Source organism: Harmonia axyridis, chromosome 1 (assembly GCF_914767665.1).
Source record: "Harmonia axyridis chromosome 1, icHarAxyr1.1, whole genome shotgun sequence".
NCBI lineage: Eukaryota > Metazoa > Arthropoda > Insecta > Coleoptera > Coccinellidae > Harmonia > Harmonia axyridis.
In genome coordinates, this window is record NC_059501.1 from 86721134 (window position 1) to 86744885 (window position 23752).

The following is a 23752-nucleotide window of genomic DNA, read 5'->3' on the forward strand; positions in this document are numbered from 1 at the left end:
TACTAGCACCGCATATGTGCATCAGACCGGGGACTTTTCAATTGGCCTAATAGCTTTTGGGATAGAGAGAGTTATTGGAGAAGTGAAATGAATTCTTTTGAATCGAGAATCCAAAAAGGTAGGAACAGATAGAAAAGTATTGTTCTCTAATGGAGCTAGTTTTTCTTGGATTTTTTTAGTGAAGCCACTTTTACAGATATCGAGATACAGATTTATCGATATGATGCCAATATTTTCGACCAGAGGAGCTAGAGTATAATATGTTTCGTGTGGACGGAAAATATCGAATTTGATCTCCTTAAATAAATATCGAATATCGATATTATTGTAATTGAAAATATCGGCGCTATTTATCGACCATTTTCTGAAAGCATATCGATATTTTTTGCCCATCCCTAGGTGTACCATTGTGCTTTTCGCCATACCTAATCGTTGCATGATTATATTCGAGGGATTCCTGGGAATGCTAATTAAATTACCCTAAGATCACGCCACTATAACTTTCTAAGGGATTGAAACACCCTTGGTGTTTTGAATAATTACGGCAGAATTGTCGGAAACCGTCCTTAGGTAAGTAATTAGCTTTATGACCTTCTGATGGGCGGTTCTGATTTCGAATTGACTGAGGTTCACCCTATGGTTTATTAATGATTCTTTTCTCAATATTCAGTTTCCACATTATAAAGGGTTTTTTTTTTAGAGCTATAGCACTTTAAATTGGAATAAAACAACGATGGATTATTCGATTGACATGAATTTTAAATATGATTTCTGGCATATGACCGCCACGGCTGGCTCGGATGTAGTCCAACCTGGACGTCCAATTTTCGATGACTTTTTCCAACATTTGTGGCCGTATATCGGCAATAACACGGCGAATGTTGTCTTTCAAATGGTCAAGAGTTTGTGGCTTATCCCCATAGACCAATGACTTCACATAGCCCCACAGAAAGTAATCTAGCGGTGTTAAATCATAAGATCTTGGAGGCCAATTCACAGGTCCAAAACGTGAAATTAGGCGGTCACCAAACGTGTCTTTCAATAAATCGATTGTGGCACGAGCTGTGTGACATGTTGCGCCGTCTTGTTGGAACCACAGCTTCTGGACATCATGGTTGTTCAATTCAGGAATGAAAAAGTTAGTAATAATGGCTCTATACCGATCACCATTGAATGTAACGTTCTGGCCATCATTGTTTTTGAAGAAGTACGGACCAATGATTCCACCAGCCCATAAAGCGCACCAAACAGTCAGTTTTTCTGGATGTAACGGTGTTTCGACATACACTTGAGAATTAGCTTCACTCCAAATGCGGCAGTTTTGTTTGTTGACGTACCCATTCCACCAGAAGTGCGCTTCATCGCTAAACAAAATAAAATGGACGTAGTGCGCCATACGTATTCCGCACAGAATCTTTATTTTCGTAATGAAATTGCACTATTTGAAAGCGTTGTTCAGGCGTGAGTCTATACATGATGAATTGCCAAACCAAACTGAGAATAAATCTCTTGACAGCTGTTAAATCGGTCGCCATCTTGAACAGTAATGCCAACTTGAAGTTATATACCTCGAAAAAAAACACCCTATATAATTCTCAATTGATATCAACGGGGCCGGCGCGAGCAATTTTTGCGCCTGAAGCAAATAATTTTTTGGCGCCCCTGCTGAAAAATTCTCAATAAACAACCCGCCCCCTCCTACCAAAAAACATCATTTGCCTCGATGGTAATTCGCAATTTTTGATTTCTTTTGCGATTTTGCTAATCGTTTCCGTTCTAAAGTCGTTTCTCCTTTTTTTTTCGTACATTTTTACCTACAAAAAATTCTTGGATTTCTTTGACGCCGATGAACAATATGTATGTAATATATCTGATTCTTATTATACATTCACAATCGATCACATACGATCGATGAAAGATTACCTATCACACCACAAGATACAAAGGGCAGTAAGGCATGCAAAGCTTCGAAAACTAAATGTTTCTCTGAAAACATTTAGCATTTATCAGTTATAGTTTCGAATTCTGAATCGTACGAATTTTCCATATGTTGAATGTGTAAATAACACCCACGTAATACGAAGTATTGTTCTTTGTCTTTGTGAAATACATTCCATTCCTCATTCAATTAGGGTAATAGGCAATGCTGCTTATATTGGTTGGGTTGCCATGTGTAATTTATTGAACAGGCGGCTAATTAGAGACGGTTTGGAGATTTTTATTGCAGGAAATGTTGATAAACGCAGCGAAGAGGACCAACCTTATGTTGTTTTTAAGAATCAAGACTATATTTTTTCAGAAATATGAAAGGGCGGCTACAAACTGGGCTAAATTGCCGCCCATAGAAAAGAGGCGCCTGAAACAGTCGCTTCACTGTTTCACCCCTAACGCCGGCCATGGATATCAATAACACTTTATGAATTATTCTTAACTCAATTTCGATTCATTACTCTTTCTCCAATAGAAATGCTACAATTTGAAATGGATACGATTCTAATTCTAATTATAACTCCAATTTACAAGCGTACACATGAGATTTTTTTTGCAGCCTCTCTAAAGGATGCTTAATACCACAATAAGTCCTGCAAAATGGAACCTTGAAAATGCCACTATTTCTATTTCTTCTTACATAAGTAAGCTCAACAGTTTATGGATAATCATTATTGCCATTGATAATTTCATGATTTTCAGTCTTCTATGTGTTAAAATACTGGGGTTTTAGTATGGGATTGAAATAAATCTTGGGGTTAGACCTTTGCAGTAAAAAATATTATATACAATAAAATGCAGCAATACATATTTTGAATTTCACGGTGTTATAACCTCAAGTTTTCGATTCATGAATCATGTTTACTACACTAAATCAACTGATATTTGTACCGAATTTCATTCAGATAGCTTTTATAGAAAAAAACTCTAGATCGCCAAATAACTCATCAATGAAATACTTCTATAGAAAAATTCAACCAATCTCTAGTGGAGTTTCAATTAACTGTATAATGTATGATGCGATGAATTCCATTTATGACTTTGTTCATAGGTATTTATTCATCATATTCATCATTCCATTTACCAAAATACGCGTATTATAAATATAAATCAGTTTATTTATTCAGTTGATTATTACATTACTAATTGATAGTTGATGAAATAAAAAAATGAGTTAGGTATAGTTATTACATGTAAAGGGTGTTTTTTTCGAGCAATAAAACAGCGATGGATTATTCGATTGACATGAATTTTATTTATCCGCAAGATAATCTTCTGGCATTACATTTCAAATATGATTTCTGGCATATGACCGCCACGCTGGCTCGGATGTAGTCCAATCTGGACGTCCAATTTTCGATTACTGTTTCCAACATTTGTGGCCGTATATCGGCAATAACACGGCGAATGTTGTCTTCCAAATGGTCAAGGGTTTGTGGCTTATCCACATAGACCAATGACTTTACATAGCCCCACACAAAGTAGTCTAGCGGAGGCCAATTCACAGGTCAAAAACGTGAAATTAGGCGGTCACCAAACGTGTCTTTCAATAAATCGATTATGGCACGAGTTGTGTGACATGTTGCGCCGTCTTGTTGGAACCACAGCTTCTGGACATCATGGTTGTTCAATTCAGGAATGAAAAAGTTAGTAATCATGGCTCTATACCGATCACCATTGACTGTAACGTTCTGGCCATCATCGTTTTTGAAGAAGTACGGACTAATGATTCCACCAGCCCATAAAGCGCACCAAACAGTCAGTTTTTTTAGATGTAACGGTGTTTCGACATACACTTGAGGATTAGCTTCACTCCAAATGCTGCAGTTTTGTTTGTTGACGTAGCCATTCAACCAGAAGTGCGCTTCATCGCTAAACAAAATAAAATGGACGTAGTGCGCGATACGTATTCCGCACAGAACCATTATTTTCGAAATAAAATTGCACTATTTGCAAGTGTTGTTCAGGCGTGAGTCTATTCACGATGAATTGCCAAACCAAACTGAGAATAAATAATTTAACAGCTGTTGAATCGGTCGCCATCTTGAACAGTAATGCCAACTTAAAGTTATATACCTCGAAAAAAAACACCCGTTAGATAACTAAAGCCTTCTATTGGAAAACTAATGGAATTCTTTATACTACATCTGATACGATAAATTTGAGAAAATTCACCTTTGATGCGGTGCGTCTCCTTTGTGTCCATTAATTTTCTCTTCTTCATCGTATCTTATTGACAGACACACAGGTACGATATCTCAAAGAAACAAGAATCACCGAACTGACACCCCATTATTACTCCCTATATACAAAATGATCGAACCTATCCGAATTCACCATCTGATAAAAGATGCTGTAAATCTCAGCAAATACCACCACTCAGATCGAATAAAGCGCCTTCAATTCCATTAAGGCCCATTCCCCCTACCCAAGTTCAGTTTTCAATTTCATTAATTCTGCCTGATTTTCCAGCAATCTGTCGATTCGATCTCAGTCGGGGAACTTCATCAATCTAGTCGGCATCTCAGAATGAGAAACCGATTCGAAAGATGAGGTGTTCAACATCGGATAAGTTGGTCCATCCCGATAGAAATATGAGTTGTGATGGGACTGTAATATATAGTGGAGGGAAAGGCTGGGAAAGCAATTTTCTGGCGTGATTCGACTCTATCTATCAATATGATCGTTCTGTTGGGAGGAAGAATACTTCAAATGTGACTGTGGCTTATTCAGTGGCATTGATGTCTTTGTTTCTTTTTTAGAGGACTATGTGTTCAACCTTCCAATAAATATTTTATTTTATTTATAACGAATTCACGGATTTCCATCAAGTAAGGATCAAAAATAACTTTTCCAAAATTACAAATGCCACTGTGATGAAACTTTTTCGAATATATAAACCAAATCGAATATGCATCTATTATTCATTCAGCTGATTGAAGTCCACTATAAAAAAATGTGATTCTTGTACGATCTGAAGATATACAGTGTGAGTCCAAATATATTGAGTTCTTCAGTGATTATCAAAAATTTGAGCGGTGGTATTTCTTCAATTTCAGATATTTTATGGATAATCAATATCAATTACAATTGATCAACATTCCTGAATTGAAGAATTTCAGTTTTTGATGCTTTCACACTTGTCGACTTTTTGAATGAGTGAGTGTTAGAATGGGCCTTCTTAACAAGAATTATGAATTATTTTCTCTAATTCACTAAATTGAAATTGAAATTAATGGTACATTTCCATAAATATTTTTGCATTGGAAAATGTTGGTTGACGTAACTTTTTTCTGTATCACTGGAGAGTTCCGGGTACCAACATAATAATGAAATATTACCATGAAATCTGTATGAAATTGAGATATTCCCGCACGATTTCATTCTACAAGGTATGACAGAAAGAACGGATTCGTAACAGAGTTAGAGAAAATCAATTTTCCATTCGAACAGTTCCAGATGCTCATAATTGAAAGTAATAAAAAAGTCTCATATCTCAGTTACATGTCTAATATTTTCCCTGTTGTATACCGGTTCATCAAATTTTAAATGGGAAAATGTATGAGGTTTCATGGGGTAATAAACAATACCTGATTAACCGTAATAATGTCTTCAGTATTCATATAATAAAGTGTAGGGAGAGAAATATTAGGCAAATTTTGTTCATCATGCGCTGAAAGTTTGAATTATGATGTAGGGGCGAAGAAAAAATTTTATTTTGGGGAAGATGGATCGCTGTTTGAAATTATCGTTGACGATCTACAAGCTTCTTCACTTATTTTATACCTAAAAGCTCTTAATAACAAAGGCATTTTGGTGCGATTTAACAACCTTTTCTGGTTGATTTTCGAGAGCAGAATCTGAAATATCTCTCAGATTTTGTCTATTAGATCGATTTTTCAAAATATGACACATTTTTTATTTTCAACTTGTGTATATTTCCCGTTATAACTATTATCATTATCAGTTTGAGAAAACAAATGGGTTTAACAATTCAGTAGTTCTTCGTCGATAACTCTTTAAGTATTGATTTTAGGTACAGGGTGTTTGCTGAAATGACCCCCTATTTTAATACTTTCTCCCATCTTTCGGGCAGTCTATGAATCCCGCGATCCATGAATCGATCCAATTTTCTACTTTTTCATAAGACCGAAAGTGCTGGTCAGCCAGGCCGTGTACCATTGACCGAAATAAATGATAGTCCGAGGAAGCAACGTCTGGAAAATACGGCAGGTGGGGTAGGACTTCCCATTTCAACGTTTCCAAGTATGTCTTGACCACTTTCACAACATGAGGTCGAGCATGGTCTTGCTGTAAAATCACTTTATCATGTCTTTCGTTGTATTGCGGCCGTTTTTCTTTCTATGCTCGGCTCAAACGCATTAAATGCGTTCGATAACGATCGCCTTTGATTGTTTCAACCGGTTTTAACAATTAATAATACACTACGCTGAGCTGGTTCCACCAAATACTGAGCATGACCTAGGAATCGTGAATATTCGGTTTGACCGTCAACGTGGAAGTATGGCCGGGATATCCCCATGATTTTCTGCGCTTGGCATTATAGTAATGAACCCATTTTTCGTCTCCAGTCATCATGCGATGCAGAAATTCCTTCCGTCTTTGCCATGCAAGCAGCTGTTTACAAAGCAAAAAAACGCCGTTCAACATATCTCGGCTTCAACTCGTACGGCACCCAATTTTCTTGTTTATGAATCTGCCAATTCTTGTTGGATTTGAAACGAGTCTTGAGTCTTGAGTAATGCTTCCAATTCTGTATTTTCTAAAACTTTCTCTCTTCCACCGCCATTCTGGTCTTTGACGTCAGAATCACCGTTCTTGAAGCGTTGAAACCACTCTCGGCACGTTCTCTCACTAATAGCGGCCTCACCATAGGTATTTGAGAGCATTCGATGAGCCTCAGCCGCAGTTTTCTTCATATTAAAGCAGAAAATTAAATCCCCCCGCAAATGACAAGAATTTGGCTCGTAAGCTGACATGTTTAATCGAGAATAACTTTCTGAAGCAGACACAAATCGACTAATATTTCGTTGTCGTTATGTTTACAAATACCTAAGTTTAATGTATCGCATCTACGATCTTTTTATTTCAACTATCACTTACCGCTACAGCCATCTATTGCAAAACGGTGGAAGCAAAGTTGTACACCTAATAAATAATTTCTACCAGTAATATTCAAAGCCGTATTTCAACAAGAGGACAAAGAAAGGACAATGAATAGTCTGAATTTGCTATCCTTTTGTTCCTTGATCTCAGATACAATGGTTTTAATCATCCCATGTTTCAACAGCGCAGTAAGCTGAATAAAAAAGGTGCTTTCACCAAGAGGTCTTGTTGAGTTTCCATACTGAATAGCTTCAAATTATTATGACAATTACATCCAGTCCTTTGAGGATTAATTAACTTTACACAAGTGTTGGTCAGTACGGTGCTCGATGGAATAATTGATCATTTAAATATACATATATACATGGAATTATTCGTTGATTATCTTATTAGCGATTATAATCGCTGTTTAAACATCAATGCATGCATTGAATAGGAACTCATTATATTCATTATTGATTGTGAATCTGTTTACTTCCAAACTAAGCTATCATTTAGAGCTTAATTGAGTGGTCGTTTTCTGAACTGACTGCTCTATCATCTCGTCCCAATTTCTTTACTTTTCGAATTTTGAGCTAGATGTGGACTCTAACTGAGTCAGTATATCAGTGGATATACACTGCGCAAAAAAATTAACGCACATTAAGGAAATCTCAAATTTATTCTACAACTGAAGGTGTTCTCAATGATAATTATTTTTATAAGAATTATGCATGCATATGTTATCCACTTTCAACGTTTTTCTTCAATACAGATGTTTTTTCCCAGCAGCAGAATACAAAAAGATGAGATTATCAGATTTTGAATGTATTGGCTCCATTCTGGAATCAGTTGTTCTCGATCAATTCTAGTGATCAATAGTTTTTCTTTCGTTTGATTTTCTACACTCGATCGCTATGCAACGCGAATCGCGCAATTTGACCCAAGAGGAATGTGCCCAAGCGGTAGTTTTGCGAGAAGAAGGGTGGACACACACAAGAATTGCAGAGAGGTTTGCAGTTTCCCATACAAGGGGTTCCAGAATGTTGCAGCGATTCAGGGAGACAGGTAGGAATGTCCGAAGACCAGGACAGGGTAGACCACGGAACAACTGCCATTCAAGTACGTTACTTGAGAGTTTCTTCGTTGAGACAACGGTTTGCAACCGCTCGCCTCCTTCAAAATCAGCTTGAGCAAACTCATGGGGTGCAAATTAGCACTCAGACAATCAGAAATCGCCTCAGACAATATGATTTAAGGCCTCGTGTCGTGGCAAGAAGCCCAGCTCTTACCCCAGCCCATCGAAGGGCGCGTTTGGATTTTGCGAGAGAGCATATCCGTTGGGAAGAGGCTGATTGGGAAAGAGTTCTCTTCACAGATAAGTCTAGATTCTGCCTCTACCATTGTGATCGACGTTCCCTTGTATACAGACGTCCACATGAAATATATGCTCAGTGCAATTTCCTGAATACTACTGGTTTCGGGGGAGGATCGATTATGGTATGGGGTGGAATATCTTTGACTGCTCGCACAGACCTAGTGGTCGTTGATAATGGAGCTATGAATGCTGATAGGTATATAAGAAACATTCTTAAAGAGCATGTAGTGCCATTTGCCCCATACATTGGTGAAAATTTCATTTTTATGGACGATAATGCCAGACCCCATCGTGCGCGCATCGTTCAGGAGTACCTTGAAGAGGTTGAAGTCTCTCGAATGGAATGGCCAGCAAGAGGTCCAGATCTCAATCCGATTGAACAGGTTTGGGACAACCTCAATAGAAGGCTGAGAAGTTCAGAAAATCATCCAGCTACTCTTAATGACTTAGGAATCCAACTCAGAGAAATCTGGGAAGGATTAGATCAGAACATTTTAAGATCACCCATTTTGAGTATAAACCGTCGTTGCCGAGTTGTAATTAACGCAAGGGGTGGAAATACCAAGTATTAAATCACTTATCAGCATTCCAGTATTTTGAAAATTGTTTATTTCTCTTCTTTCACATAAGATTCGGTGAAATCCTGAATTTTTCTTCCATTTAATGTGTCTTGTTTCGTTCAAAACCTTCCCGAGAGAACATAAAAAATAAGTTATAAAGTCAATATAGAGTTAACTTTCCTTAAAATTGAGATCTTCAGAATGTGCGTTAATTTTTTTGCGCAGTGTATTCTTGTCTGTTGATGGAAGCTGTGAGAAATTTTGCTCTGAGGTATAGTTTGAGGCTGTATAAAATTCTCATCTATGTTTTTTTTACAGATTGACCCAGGGATGCTCCACTGAAAGCTGTCATGAGATTCAAACTAGGGACTCTATCTCTGGTGTGGTTCCTCTCAAGATCTATACACGCAGAGACCATTCTAAAGGCTCAGCACAGCTCCGGCGACCAGGAATCTTTCACCCTCAAGATGACCTATCCAACAGAACAACAAGACTTGGTGGTCTCCTCTGACTACAACCTTCTTCTTGAAGACTACCTGGACACCACCCTACAAGACAACGAAGGAATGATGGACAACAACGATACCTACGACGCTACATACAACAACACCTACAAGCTGGAGGAGATTGAGCAGTACATCTTCCCCAAGACCTGGACTTGGGTGTTGATCTTCTTCCACGCCATGGTGTTTCTGGTGGGGATAGTGGGGAACTTCTTGGTGTGTGTCGCGGTGTACAGGAACCATTCGATGAGGACCGTAACGAACTATTTTATAGTGAACTTGGCGGTGGCTGATTTTTTGGTTATACTGTTCTGTCTGCCGCCTACGGTCGTTTGGGATGTGACAATGACTTGGTTCTTTGGGGTGGTGATGTGCAAGACTGTGCTGTATTTTCAGGTGAGTCTGGAAGAGATTTGATTTTGAAATTTGCGTGAAAATTGTATGTATGATGATACCCTGAAAAAATTAATACAAATTTATTTCTTCTGAATTTGTTGACTGAAAAAGTCTGAATGTGTTGAATCACTAGATTTCGGTGACCACGTAGCCTGCAAAATGTCCTTCAGTGCTTTAGTTCTGCGAACTGTGACTACAAAATTATCCCTATTTTTTAGTGAATTTTAACAATTTCATTGCGTCTTTGCAACGTGTTTCGTTCCATTTTTAGTGATGGCGTAGCTTTTACTTGTCAAATGTCAAATGATGACAGCTTCAGAAGGATAGTGGGCTATTCAAAATGGAACCTCTTATTGGAAAATTCTTTAAAAATGGCAGATCATCTTGGCCTTGGCAAATAGCAAGTGATCATAGAGGTCCATTAAATTGGGACACAATTACGTCATAAAGCTACCAAAAAGATTCATGTCAATTAATAAAAACTTCATATAAGGGCAACCTACACAAAGCTGGAAATTTCAGGTGTATTCAGATAACTATAAAGATATAACGGGTGTTTTTTTCTGTTCAAGATGGCGACCGATTTAACAGTTGTCAAGTGATTTATTCTCAGTTGAACAACGCTTGCAAATAGTGCAATTTTATTTCGAAAATAATAGTTCTGCGCGGAATACGTATCGCGCACTACGTCCATTAGCGATGAAGCTTCTGAATTCTGGTTGAATCGCTACGTCAACAAATAAAACTGCCGTATTCGGAGTGAAGCTTATCCTGAAGTGTATGTCGAAACACCGTTACATCCAGAAAAACTGACTGTTTGGTGCGCTTTATGGGCTGGTGGAATCATTGGTCCGTACTTCTTCAAAAACGATGATGGCCAGAACGTTACAGTCAATGATGATCGGTAAAGAGCCATGATTACTAACTTTTTCATTCCTGAATTGAACAACCATGATGTCCAGGAGCTGTGGTTTCAACAAGACGGCGCAACATGTCACACAGCTCGTGCCACAATCGATTTATAGAAAAGACACGTTGGTGACCGCCTTATTTCACGTTTTGGAACTGTGAATTGGCCTCCAAGATCTTGTGATTTAACACCGCTAGACTACTTTCTGTGGGGCTATGTAAAGTCATTTGTCTATGCGGATAAGCCACAAACCCTTGACCATTTGGAAGACAACATTCGCCGTGTTATTGCCGATATACGGCCACAAATTTTGGAAAAAGTCATCGAAAATTGGACGTCCAGATTGGACTACATCCGAGCCAGCCGTGGCGGTCATATGCCAGAAATCATATTTAAAATGTAATGCCACAAGATTATCTTGCGGATAAATAAAATTCATGTGAATCGAATAATCCATCGTTGTTTTATTGCAATTTAAAGTTCTATAGCTCTAAAAAAGACACCCTTCATAAAGATGAAATTTTTTAATTGACAGACTTTGAATGGTGTTAAACGCCATATAAAATAATAGTGACAAGATTAGAGCGAAATATTTGAAACAGTTATTGTTGTTACTCGAAAACCAGTCGAGATATATCTTCTTATACGAGTATTTTATCTTATTTGAAAAAAGAATTTGAGAGTCCCTAAACTCTTAAAGTGAATTCGTTGAGAAGTAATCTTCCCAAGCAATTGATTCACAACCGCTATACTTCTCTAGATAGTTGGAAAAATAAAACCCTCAAGGTTTTTCGCATCGCATCGTATCAATTCATGAAAGGATCGCTTTCAGCTTTTCTCCCAAGTTTCATGTCTCTAGGATCGAATTAACTTGTCTAGTATCAAAAAAACCTAATCTCCGAAACTAATCTCATATTTTCACCTGATCCGTTCGTCATTGGAGTTTTTTTCGTCCAATTGAAGCCAGAGTCTGAGACTCTCCGTGTTTATGAGACCCCTGGGTATCGAAAACGAACAAAAAATCTAGATTAGATGAACGGCGATACTTGAGTTGATTCTACAGCTTTCTACCCACGTCTGATAAATAGATTGATATAATTCCATGTACGTTCTTCGTTATAAAGAAGAGCACTTTATTTATGTAATGAAATATATGAGATGTTCTATTTCAGATTTACTCTCTCTACAGAAAATCATACAAGAAGATATAAAATAAATTATTGTCACATTACGAAAAAGATCAACAAAAATATTCGTACAATGAATATGACTCTATATTGATTGTAAACTTTTTAGTCTTTTGCTTGAATTGTTCATAATAAGTCGAAAAATGGAGCTGCTTTCTTTGATTTATCTGCAGCTTATGATACAGTGTGGAAAGATGGTTTGATTCAAAAACTCCATCACCATTTGATTGAAAATATGTTATCTGACAGGAAACTTCGTGTTTTTATGGATGACAGAATTAGTAGTTTCAAAACGTTGAATAATGGAGTTCTGCAGGGATCGGTTTTGTTTCCCATACTTTTCAATTTATAACATATGCCACAGATTCTCAAAAAAAAAAATTCTATCAACTTCCATCCACGGAACATGGTTGCCCCAAAATTTCCGTAGCTCCAATTTAGTGGAAACCAGACAGGTAATTAACATTTTAATTGGAGCACAACCAAATACGAATCAGCTCTGAAAGCTAACTATGACAGAAATTACAGTAATATGAGCATATGTCCCCCTTTGATCTTACTACAATTCCCAGGGTTTCTCTTTAATGAAATGTTATTCATTCACTAGAATTCGAAACGCTGGAGAGCCAAAATACAGCTGAGGCTTCTGCCTTATAATTACATTGACATAATGCCATACAATCTTGCTGAAGTTTGTGCAAAAAACATCGGCCACAAAATAATTGTTCCTGGGAAACAAATGATATTCTAGGAGTCCATGAATAATAAAAATATTCTTTTCAGAAACAGAATTACATCAAATCAAACAAAAAAGTATGATAAATGTCAGTATAAGCAGAAGAAATGTGAACGGAGCAGCTTACATTTCAACGTATAATACAAGAGCACAGATAAAAACCTCAGCTTAAACTCTGTTTCCCCGTATAGGTGCAGTGAATGATTTGTGTATTTGTTTACAGAATGAGCTAACAACTTTTATCTTGAATTCTTTGTGTTACCTTTGTGTTACAAAAAGAAAAATTGCTGAAAAAACAACATTCAAATTTTTCCTGTGTGTTGTTCTCGTATTTAACGATGAAATCAGTCTATCTATGATATACCCTCAATAAGCACTGATAAATAAAAATGGTTCTAATGTTTAAAAACGCAGTATTTTCATAGAGTTATTTTCTTCTTCAGCACCAAGAAGAAAATCCAGGAAGCCTTTATTGGATCTGTACATTATTATACAGGGTGTTTCATTGGGAAACGGAAATACTTCACAGGTGCATAGGTGGCACCAAGGCGGTTCTGGAGATACCCCATTTATTGGGTCTTACTGTCTTCGTAGCCGAGATACAGGGTGTTTTATGAATTTTTCCTGTTTCTTTCTGAGGCCATATCAAACGAACCACCCGATATATTTTCTTCATATTTGGCAAATATGTTCCTAATTGAGAGCCCAAACGTATCATGCAATAACCGCTTTGAAAATCCAGGTCCGGGTTAACAAAAAATTATGAATAGTTTGAATCCTCCTAACAACACCCTGTACATCGGAATTTTGAAAATCTGTTTTAATATTCGGAAACACCGCTAAAAACTAAACTGAGACGTGCACTTCAAATTTTCGCGCAGACAGTTTTACTGCACTAATTTTCAACGTAAAAGTGAAGTTTTTAAGAACTTGGATACCTGACGGTGGTTTGAAGTGACTTTTAACAATGAATCGTCAAAAATATTGAATCCATAATTATTTCAAGATAACTTTGTAATTCATTTTCACATTGGTTTTCCTTTTTATAGCTGTAAACCATTTCAGTTTTTATTTTTGAGTTACTCTCTCAGTCTCTCGTCGTTTCTCATTACTGCACAAATTTTCAACGAAAACGTGAATTTTTTAAGAATTTGGTTCGTTGGAAGTGGTTTGAAGTAACTTTTAGTGAGTTAGGTTGACAACCATCACTTTGACAGAATACCATTGTTGTTTAGAATAATTCAGATTAATTAATTATTTTGTTATTATATTTTTTTGTTCATAATTGTTTCAAAATATACGATATCAACCTAATGCAACTCAATTATCAATAAATAGAAACTGACATAGTATACAGCTATAAAAAGGAAAACCAATGTAAAAATGAATTACAAAGTAATCTTGAAAAAATTATGGATTCAATATTTTTGATAATTCATTATTAAAAGTCACTTCAAATCACCGTCAGGTATCCAAGTTTTCAAAAACTTCATTTTTACGTTGAAAATTAGTGCAGTAAAACTGTCTGCGCGAAAATTTGAAGTGCACGTCTCAGTTTAGTTTTTAGCGGTGTTTCCGAATATTAAAACAGATTTTCAAAATTCCGATGTACAGGGTGTTGTTACGAGGATTCAAACGATTCATAATTTTTTGTTAACCCGGACCTAGATTTTCAAAGCGGTTATTGCATGATACGTTTGGGCTCTCAATTAGGAACATATTTGCCAAATATGAAGAAAATATACCGAGTGGTTCGTTTGATATGGCCTCAGAAATAAACGGGAAAAATTCATACAACACCCTGTATCTCGGCTACGAAGACAGTAAGACCCAATAAATGAGGAATCTCCAGAACCGCTTTGGTGCCACCTTTGCACCTGTGAAGTATTTCCGTTTCCCAATGAAACACCCTGTATATTCTCTCGAATATTGTCTCCACAAAAAATATCGTAACCATCGGAACTCCTGGCAGTATCTCGTATTTAATTTCAATAAAAGCGTATTTAGTTGTTATTAAAGTCTCAATTTCGTCTACTCAATCTTCATTTCGAATGAATCATATCCATATAATCCTCCAGCTCTAATCTACTTTGAGCTAAAATCCAAATCCCAAAACTTTTCACGCCCCGAAGATACGTATTATCCTCAGCACAGATGTTTATTCCATTTGGATAATGCACCAAGTTCTTATCACGAAAGCAGCGCGAAGTAGGACACAGATCGAGTGACAAAGAAACCGCAAACTCGAGCCATGAAGACACGAACGTACATCAACAAGATAATCTCCCTCATTTACCAATTCTCAACTACAATGAACGCAGGTCAAACGTGATTCGTTGAAATTAGCGCTACAGGACATTGTGGCAGATATTTCCTTCAATAGCTTGTTGCCTTAATTAAATCTGCTTTCTGATGTCTTCCTTCTTGGAGAGGTTCATTAGTGGCTGGCAGTTCCGGCAGCCGACTAGATGCTTTGTCAGGGTATTGTCGATGTGGCGTAATGAGTATTTGAACTGATCTGAATTGAATATCGATGTTAAGTTGTTATTTATGATACGAGTAATTGTGAAGATCGTGTTTGATCTATTTTAGTCAGTTCTCGGTTCTCTGAGGTTTATTTTATTTCATCACGATGTCTGTGTCTCTAATTTTTGGTTTAAACGTTTAAATTCTGTTCGTCCATCTGACCAGGCTGAGTTTTTTAATGAGCGTAAATTTTATTTTTTTATTTCTATTAATTCATTATTATTGATAATTTCAAAACTACGTATTCGGTCGCGGAATTTTTAGACGTAAAATAACAATTTCAAGCTACATACATTTTATGTTGATCGCGTCAGAAGTAAAGGGTGTTTTTTTAAGAGCTATAGAACTTTAAATCGCAATAAAACAACGATGGATTATTCGATTGACATCAATTTTATTTATCTACAAGATAATCTTGTGGCATTACATTTTAAATATGATTTCTGGCATATGACCGCCACGGCTGGCTCGGATGTAGTCCAATCTAGACGCCCAATTTTAGATGACTTTTTACAACATTTGTGGCCGTATATCGGCAATAACAAGGCGAATGTTGTCTTCTAAATTGTCAAGGGTTTGTGGCTTATCCGCATAGTCTAATGACTTCACATAGTCCCACAGAAAGTAGTCTAGCGGTGTTAAATCCCAAGATCTTGGAGGCCAATTCACAGGTTCAAAACTTGAAATTAGGCGGTCACCAAACGTGTCTTTCAATAAATCGATTGTGGCACGAGCTCTGTGACATGTTGCACCGTCTTGTTGGAACCACAGCTCATGGTTGTTCAATTCAGGAATGAAAAAGTTAGTAATCATGGCTCTTTACCGATCACCATTGACTGTAACGTTCTGGCCATCATCGTTTTTGAAGAAGTACGGACCAACGATTCCACCAGCCCATAAAGCGCACCAAACAGTAAGTTTTTCTGGATGTAACGGTGTTTCGACATACACTTGAGGATTAGCTTCACTCCAAATGCGGCAGTTTTGTTTGTTGACGTAGACATTCAACCAGAAGTGATAAAAGATAGTGCGCGATACGTATTCCGCACAGAACCATTATTTTCGAAATGAAATTGCACTATTTGCAAGTGTTGTTCAGGCGTGAGTCTATTCATGATGAATTGCCAAACCAAACTGAGAATAAATCACTTGACAGCTGTTAAATCGGTAGCCATCTTGAACAGCAATGCCAACTCAAAGTTATATACCTCGAAAAAAAACACCCTATATAAATTGTAAATTTCATGTTCCGAGAATAATTCGCCGAAGGTCTATTATAACTGAATTTCAATCGGAGAAATACATAAAAGGATAACATGAATAGATCTGCTGTTGACAACCTACTTATTTTTCAAGATATTGGAAATTAAATGATATTTATTCCATTTCCTCTTAATTTTCCGCTACACTGTAGCTTCTTCAGGTTTCACATATTGAATATTACAATTGAAATTTCAAAAAACAAAACCTGACTACGTATACACGTTATCAACAATAGATGCTGGAACTTCCCGCAATAAATGGTTCACAGCATAATATCCGGTATTTAGAATTTCAAAATAATGTTTAAACATATGCCGTAATTCTAATAATTTATTGGAATACGTACAAGTATTCTTGTTTTCTGAAGATGTTCATCCAATTCTATCAATTCATAATTGATATCCACAGTTATTCTCAGTTTGGTTTGGCAATTCATCATGAATAGACTCACGGCCGAACAACGCTTGCAAATAGTGCAATTTTATTTCGAAAATAATGGTTCTGTGCGGAATACGTATCGCGCACTACGTCCATTTTATTTTGTTTAGCGATGAAGCGCACTTCTGGATGAATGGCTACGTCAACAAACAAAACTGCCGCATTTGGAGTGAAGCTAATCCTCAAGTGTATGTCGAAACACCGTTACATCCAGAAAAACTGACTGTTTGGTGCGCTTTATGGGCTGGTGGAATCATTGGTCCGTACTTCTTCAAAAACGATGATGGCCAGAACGTTACAGTCAATGGTGATCGGTATAGAGCCATGATTACTAACTTTTTCATTCCTGAATTAAACAACCATGATGTCCAGGAGCTGTGGTTTCAACAAGACGGCGCAACATGTCACACAGCTCGTGCCACAATCGATTTATTGAAAGACACGTTTGGTGACCGCCTAATTTCACGTTTTGGACCTGTGAATTGGCCTCCAAGATCTTATGATTTAACACCGCTAGACTACTTTCTGTGAGGCTATGTAAAGTCATTGGCCTATGCGGATAATCCATCGTAGTTTCGTTGCAATTTAAAGTTCTATAGCTCTAAAAAAATACCCTTTACTCAATGAATAAATACTTGAATTGAATTGAAAGTTTTCCAAGAAATTTTTGTAATCCGCAAGCCTAGCTTAGTCGAACGTAGTCAACATCCAGATAGAGCAAGCTCGTTTCCATCTTCTATTCCCACGTTTTCATTTCCGTCTCCTATCAGGCAACTTCCCGATCATCCGCAACTTTTACTCTAACGATTCCATCCTTTCCCACCAAATCAGCCAAGTTGAAACCGAAAAAAAAACATCCTCCAACGTCTCCTTCCTCCCGGCTGCTCTTATCAACGGAACTCAACCCATCACGCAACGTTGGCATCTCTAATTTCCTGGAAAATTGAGCCGACCTCCGTAGATGGTATCGGCTACGTCCCCGGTTTTTCTATCGCGAAAATTATCCAACTTTCCGACGTGGTTTTTCCGGACGGGAAAACATCCGAGAGCGATAGGTGGCTGGGAAGGTTTTCGATAACATCTAATTAATATTCCTAGTACGGGCCAGTGTAGGATGATGCTCTCTCTGGTTCGTGTGCAGCGATTCTGATATTCAGCTCGGTGGTTTGCGAAAAAGGATGAAGTTTGTGACCTTCGTGAACTCAATGATTTCGTTACAATATCTATAGGCTTGGTTAATCGATCGTCTAGAGGTATGATTCGATTACCTGGCCTTTCGTCTTTTTCTCCGCGACTTTGTTGGATTTGCAATAATTAAACTCTTTTCAATTATTTACATCTATTTACAAAGCCACACTTATACAGTAAGAACTCAGTTTTGAGAAGATCTTAATTACGTCTTAATTACAAGTTTCTCACTACGGTCCTGAACTTCGTCTTTAACTCGTTTGTTGATTACTCGAAACGTCTTCGTTTATCACGTCTTCGTCGTACTTCAAGTTTTCGGTCGTCTCATCTCTAACTCGTTCGCGACTCGTCTTAATCTAGTCCGCGAACCGTCTTTTCGTCTTACGTCTTAAGTTGACCGACCGAACTTTACTCGTCTTTGACTTAACTTGAACTGTCTCTCGACTCAAACTTGAACTGTCTGATCGGACCTTACTCTGTCTCGCATATCGAATTCCCTTCTTTCGGCTTGACCACACCCTTAGGGAAATTACCATCCCCTAGTCCAATAAGTATTTTGCCGTACCGCCCACAAAGATCTTCGCGGATTCCTGGAAATCGAATATTCTCGAAAGACTAGTACCTGATACACAGATGTAACACATCTGGTACAACCGTCTTGTTCTCGAACTTTCCCAACCCCCCAGTAAATCTCTTCAAGATTTACAACTCCATGACATATCTTCGACACCTCGAAGAATTACACATCCTTTTTACATTTTATGTACAATAACAATTCGTTCCCTGTAAATTCATTGAAACTGTCATGCCCTCGACACTTGAAGAAACTAATAGGTCCCCAAGCATCCTGTTGACCATCTCAATTATTTACAGGGAACAATAACTGGAACCTACATATCTGTAGTTTTCGAATTCTCAGACGGAAATCAAAATTAGAGAAGAATAAAGAAAAAAACTTTAACCAATATTTCCGTGGACACAAAACAGATAAAGATAAGATTTTCGCTATTCTTTTTAATAACAACACAAAGCTATTTACAAAATTTCGAACTGCTCACATAATGAGAATCATAGAACATTCGATCAGAATATCTAAAGAAGTTTCCCCTATTTCCGTCATTATAAAAATAACAGAGTTCAGATTCTAGGTGTTTATATCAAATATCAACTAAAAGATATCGAAATATCACATAATCACATAATTCGAATCTTAGAAAATTCGATCAGAATATCGAAAGAAGTTTTCCAATATTTCAGTGATTTTGAAAACGACGTAGATAAAATTTTGGGTGTTCATGTTGAAAAACATCTACAAGATATTCATCACATTTCCAACTTATCACATAATTAGAACAACAGAAAATTTGATCAGAATACCGAAAGAAGTTTCACAATATTTCCGTGTTTTGAAAACGACGGAGTTGAGATTTTGGTGTTCATATTAAATAACAACTTAAAGATATTCATCACATTATGGACTTATCACATAATTAGAACCATAGCAAATTCGATCAGAATATTGAACGAAGATTTTCAATATTTCCGTGATCATAAAAATCATTGGGTTCAAATTTAGGGGAACTAAAAGATTTTATCACATCTCGAATTTATCACATAATTAGAACCATATAAATTCGATCAGTTTATCTAGAGAAGTATACCAATATTTCAGTGTTTATAAAAACGACAGATTTTAAGATTTTGGGGTGTTTATATAAAGTAACAACTCAAAGCTATTTACAAAATTTTGAACTGATCACATAATCAGAACCATAGAAAATTCGATCACAATATCGAAAGAAGCTCCCCAATATTTTCGTGATTTTAAAAACGACGGAGTTAAGATTTTGGGTGTTCATAATGAATAATAGCTGAAGTATATTCATCACTTTTCGAACACATCACATAATTAGAATCATGGAAAATTTGATCCGAATATCAAAAGAAATTTTCCAATATTTCAGTGATTATAAAAATGAATAGAATTTCGGGTTTTTATATTGAAGAACAACTACAAAATATTCGTTACATTTCGAACTTATCACATAATTCGAACCATGGAAAATTCGATTAGAATATCGGAGAAGTTTTTCAATATTTCCGTTATCATAAAAAATCTATAGTAAAAAAATGACGTAGTTCTTAAAGGTGCATTTTAGTGCCTATTTATATTTCCATAACTATAGTTGAGAGCGCCTATTTGGTTTCTAAGAAATTGGCTTTTGGAAATTTTATTATGCTACTACTAAGAAAAACTTGGCGCCCCGGCAAAATGTCCGGTTTGCCGTTCCTGGCATCAGCCTTGAGAGCCATGGAAAATTCGATTAGAATATCGAAAGAAGTTTTCCGATATTTTCGTGTTTATAAAAACGATGGTGGGTGTTCATATTGAATAACAACTATAAGATATTCATCATTTTTCGAACACATCAAAATTCACAATTGAATTTGATAAAACCATTTACAAATTCGAAACCTTTTTTATCTGCGTATATCTTTCCATGATTAAATAACATAAACTGCTAAATGCAAATGACATAAGAAATATAAATATTGTCCTTTATATCGAAAATAATAATATCCAGCCTCTTGCGGAGTTTCGTGCTAATAGCATCATCAGAATCATAAAAAAATCCAAAAGGATATTGAAATAAAACGAAGAAGGCACTGACGTGAATTCACTTCTAACTTCACTTCCGACTTCAAGCCAGAGAATTTCTCCATTTCCAATAACTATATGTCTTCATTTTGCCAATAGCACCATGAAATCTAAAGGAATCTCATTACATAAACCTGAAATACTCATATCCCACTGATTCTACGTATAAGGAAATAAACCCAAAAGCCTTCACATCCAGTTATATAATTATGATCAAATCAAATCCAGATTGAGTGAGTAATTCATCCAAGTGAATATTCCAGATCTCTGCGGAGATTAGGGTAAGACTAATCTAGTAAACGATCGAGGCATAAAAGCACTCCATTTCTCTCAGCATCCTCGCCTTTCAAAACAGTTCCTATGTTATCTCTAATGTGCCTACAATTCTTCTCTTCCATCTGCTACCTAACAATCAGTCTTGCCTAAAGGGAGCAAGAGTTAAGATCGAAAAACTCGAATAAATCTTATTTCTCAGGAGAGATTCCCTAATGGGAGGAAACGATAAGGTCAATTCCTTAAATCTTTATTTCCGCCATGTTCGACAAGAAGAAAATAGGTGGGAATATTTTTTCGATGTTAGGCAAATACGAGTTTCTGTGATCGGTTAATCAACTTTTGGAGCATATGACTGAAATAATTTAAAATGAAGGAAACAGTTGTATAATTTCAATTCTTGAATGTTGGATATTCGTCCAATATGCACTTAAACTGTTTTATGTCTCATAAAACGTTTTGATGGGAAAGTGGTTGTCTCGATCATAGTATCCAATATAAAATATTGTTTTCATTCCAACGTGAATACATCATCAATTCTTGGATATGATTACTTAGATTAACACTTCGCTCAATAGGTTACGGGCCCAACCATATTTTCTTAAAAATTCTCAAAAAATTGACGACTTTGTGTCTATTCCTTCACAATAATATATCTTTATGATATATTTGGTTAATTTTTGTCTTGAAATATAATTTCAATTCTGAAAATGACAAATTTAATGACCAACCAAAAAAAAATTGAAAATAAATAAAACTGTACAAATTGAATAATCGATTAACAAATTGAATAACTTAATTAATATAAAGACAATTTTTCCTCATCAGTGCCTTATAGTTCAACATAATTTACCAACTCACCAATTGTATCACTACTTCACAAAAATTGAAATTGAGGAACTTCAAACTAACTAAACGTAACTGTTTCGCTAATAAGGATTCACACAGAAATAAATTGCATCAGGTAGTCATAGATTTCTCTCTTGTTATTTTCATGAACTACATATACAAATCGACATTTACATCTGAAATAACAATTTTAGAAATTTGTCCTTTGGTTCTAAAACTGTTATGTATTTTGAATATTCTTTTGGTTGTTTGTTAATTTTTTCATTTTTAGAATGGGAATTATATTTCAAGACAAAAATGAACCAAATATATCCTAAAGATATATAATTGTGAAGGAATAGACACAAAGTTGTCAATTTTTTTATATTTATATTAAATTTCCTTCATGAAGTAGACTCATTAAACCTTCATAGCTTCAAAATTCTACATTATTCGTTAACATAGTCACCTTCAAGAATGATACATGTACTCCGATGCTCCTCTATCTTTTCAATACATTTTCTGTAGAAAGACTCTTCTTTTCTTAGAAAATAGACTTCAATCTCGGTAATCTCTTTTTCATTAGAGGCAAATTTCTTACCCTGGGGAATTTTCTTGAGATCTGCATGAAGCCAGTAATCGCTGAAGGTCAGATCTGTTGAAAAAGCTCGGTGGTTATGCAGTTGGAAATAGAATTCATTCAATTGGACCATGGTTTAATAGATTTGTGACATGAAACATTCTCTAGGTGAAAGAGAATTCTTTCTTCTACATATATTTGAGGACGTTTTTCTTCAATTTCCGCGTACAATATATCCAATGACGTTATGTTATATTCACTGTTGAGGGTTTTAACTTTGTCAAGAAAGATGAAGACAAACATATCATGGACATTACAAAATACGGTTGTCATAACCTTGCCAGCAGATGTTATGATATAATGGTCGTTTTGGATGGCTTTCACCGACTGCTTTGTAATCAGCAAAGGCTCCTTATGATACAGAGTTGAGTGATGCATCAATGTTTCATCCACTGTCACATATTGTACTGTAAAATTCTGTGTATTTTGCTTAAACTGCCACAAAGAACGTTTGGAATCGATAATGCGTTGTATTCTAAATAAAATGGCACGCAATTTTCACTGACAATATACAGGGGGTGCCATTTGAAAATAAAAAGTGAGGGGTAGCTACTACAGAGTTGTAAAATGTAAGAATTTTTTTAGACGTCATTGGGAAGGTACTTTGATGTTATTATCTTGTCGAATAAACTAGATATTGCCTTTATTGGATTACTTGGGACACCCGGTATTAGACTCAACTCTATGTTTCATTGTTTAGATAACTACCTACTTGAAAAGTAAAGAGATAGAAGAACATAATAGTCTTATAAATTATATAGTCAACAACAAACTTGGTTGCTCCATTTTTCAATTTTAATAAAGTTGAGCTATTTTTCGTTTTTGAACAAGAAATAATTTCAAACGATAATCTCGACTAACTGATACGAATCTGTAGTCAAATTCAATTATGTATGATTTCAAAACTCCGAATTCGATAGGCATGAAATAATAATTTCATGCTTCATAAACTCAAAAAATACATAAGAGTTATATCGAAAAAAATACCCAATATTACAATTTCCTCGAATTTTCATAGAAAATTCAAGCAGAATATCATCTCATTGCTGAATAAAATACAATTCCAAGTGAAAACTGCTTCATATCCAGTCACCATCAGATAGCTTTTTATATATCACACTGAACCTCTCAACAATCTCTGTTTCATTAAATATCAAAATATTTTGGGTTGC

At 36.1% G+C, this 23752-nt stretch overlaps 1 protein-coding gene across 2 annotated transcripts in view; it reads left to right on the forward strand.

The window, feature by feature from the left end:
- LOC123685018 (orexin/Hypocretin receptor type 1-like) overlaps positions 1-23752 on the forward strand; it is a 130291-nt gene that overhangs the window by 27195 nt on the left and 79344 nt on the right. For both annotated transcript variants that reach the window (XM_045624583.1, XM_045624576.1), the window contains exon 2: positions 9352-9932. In XM_045624583.1, coding sequence (XP_045480539.1) covers positions 9384-9932 — 549 coding nt within the window. In that variant the 5' untranslated portion in view covers positions 9352-9383. The remainder of the gene's footprint in view (positions 1-9351; positions 9933-23752) is intronic.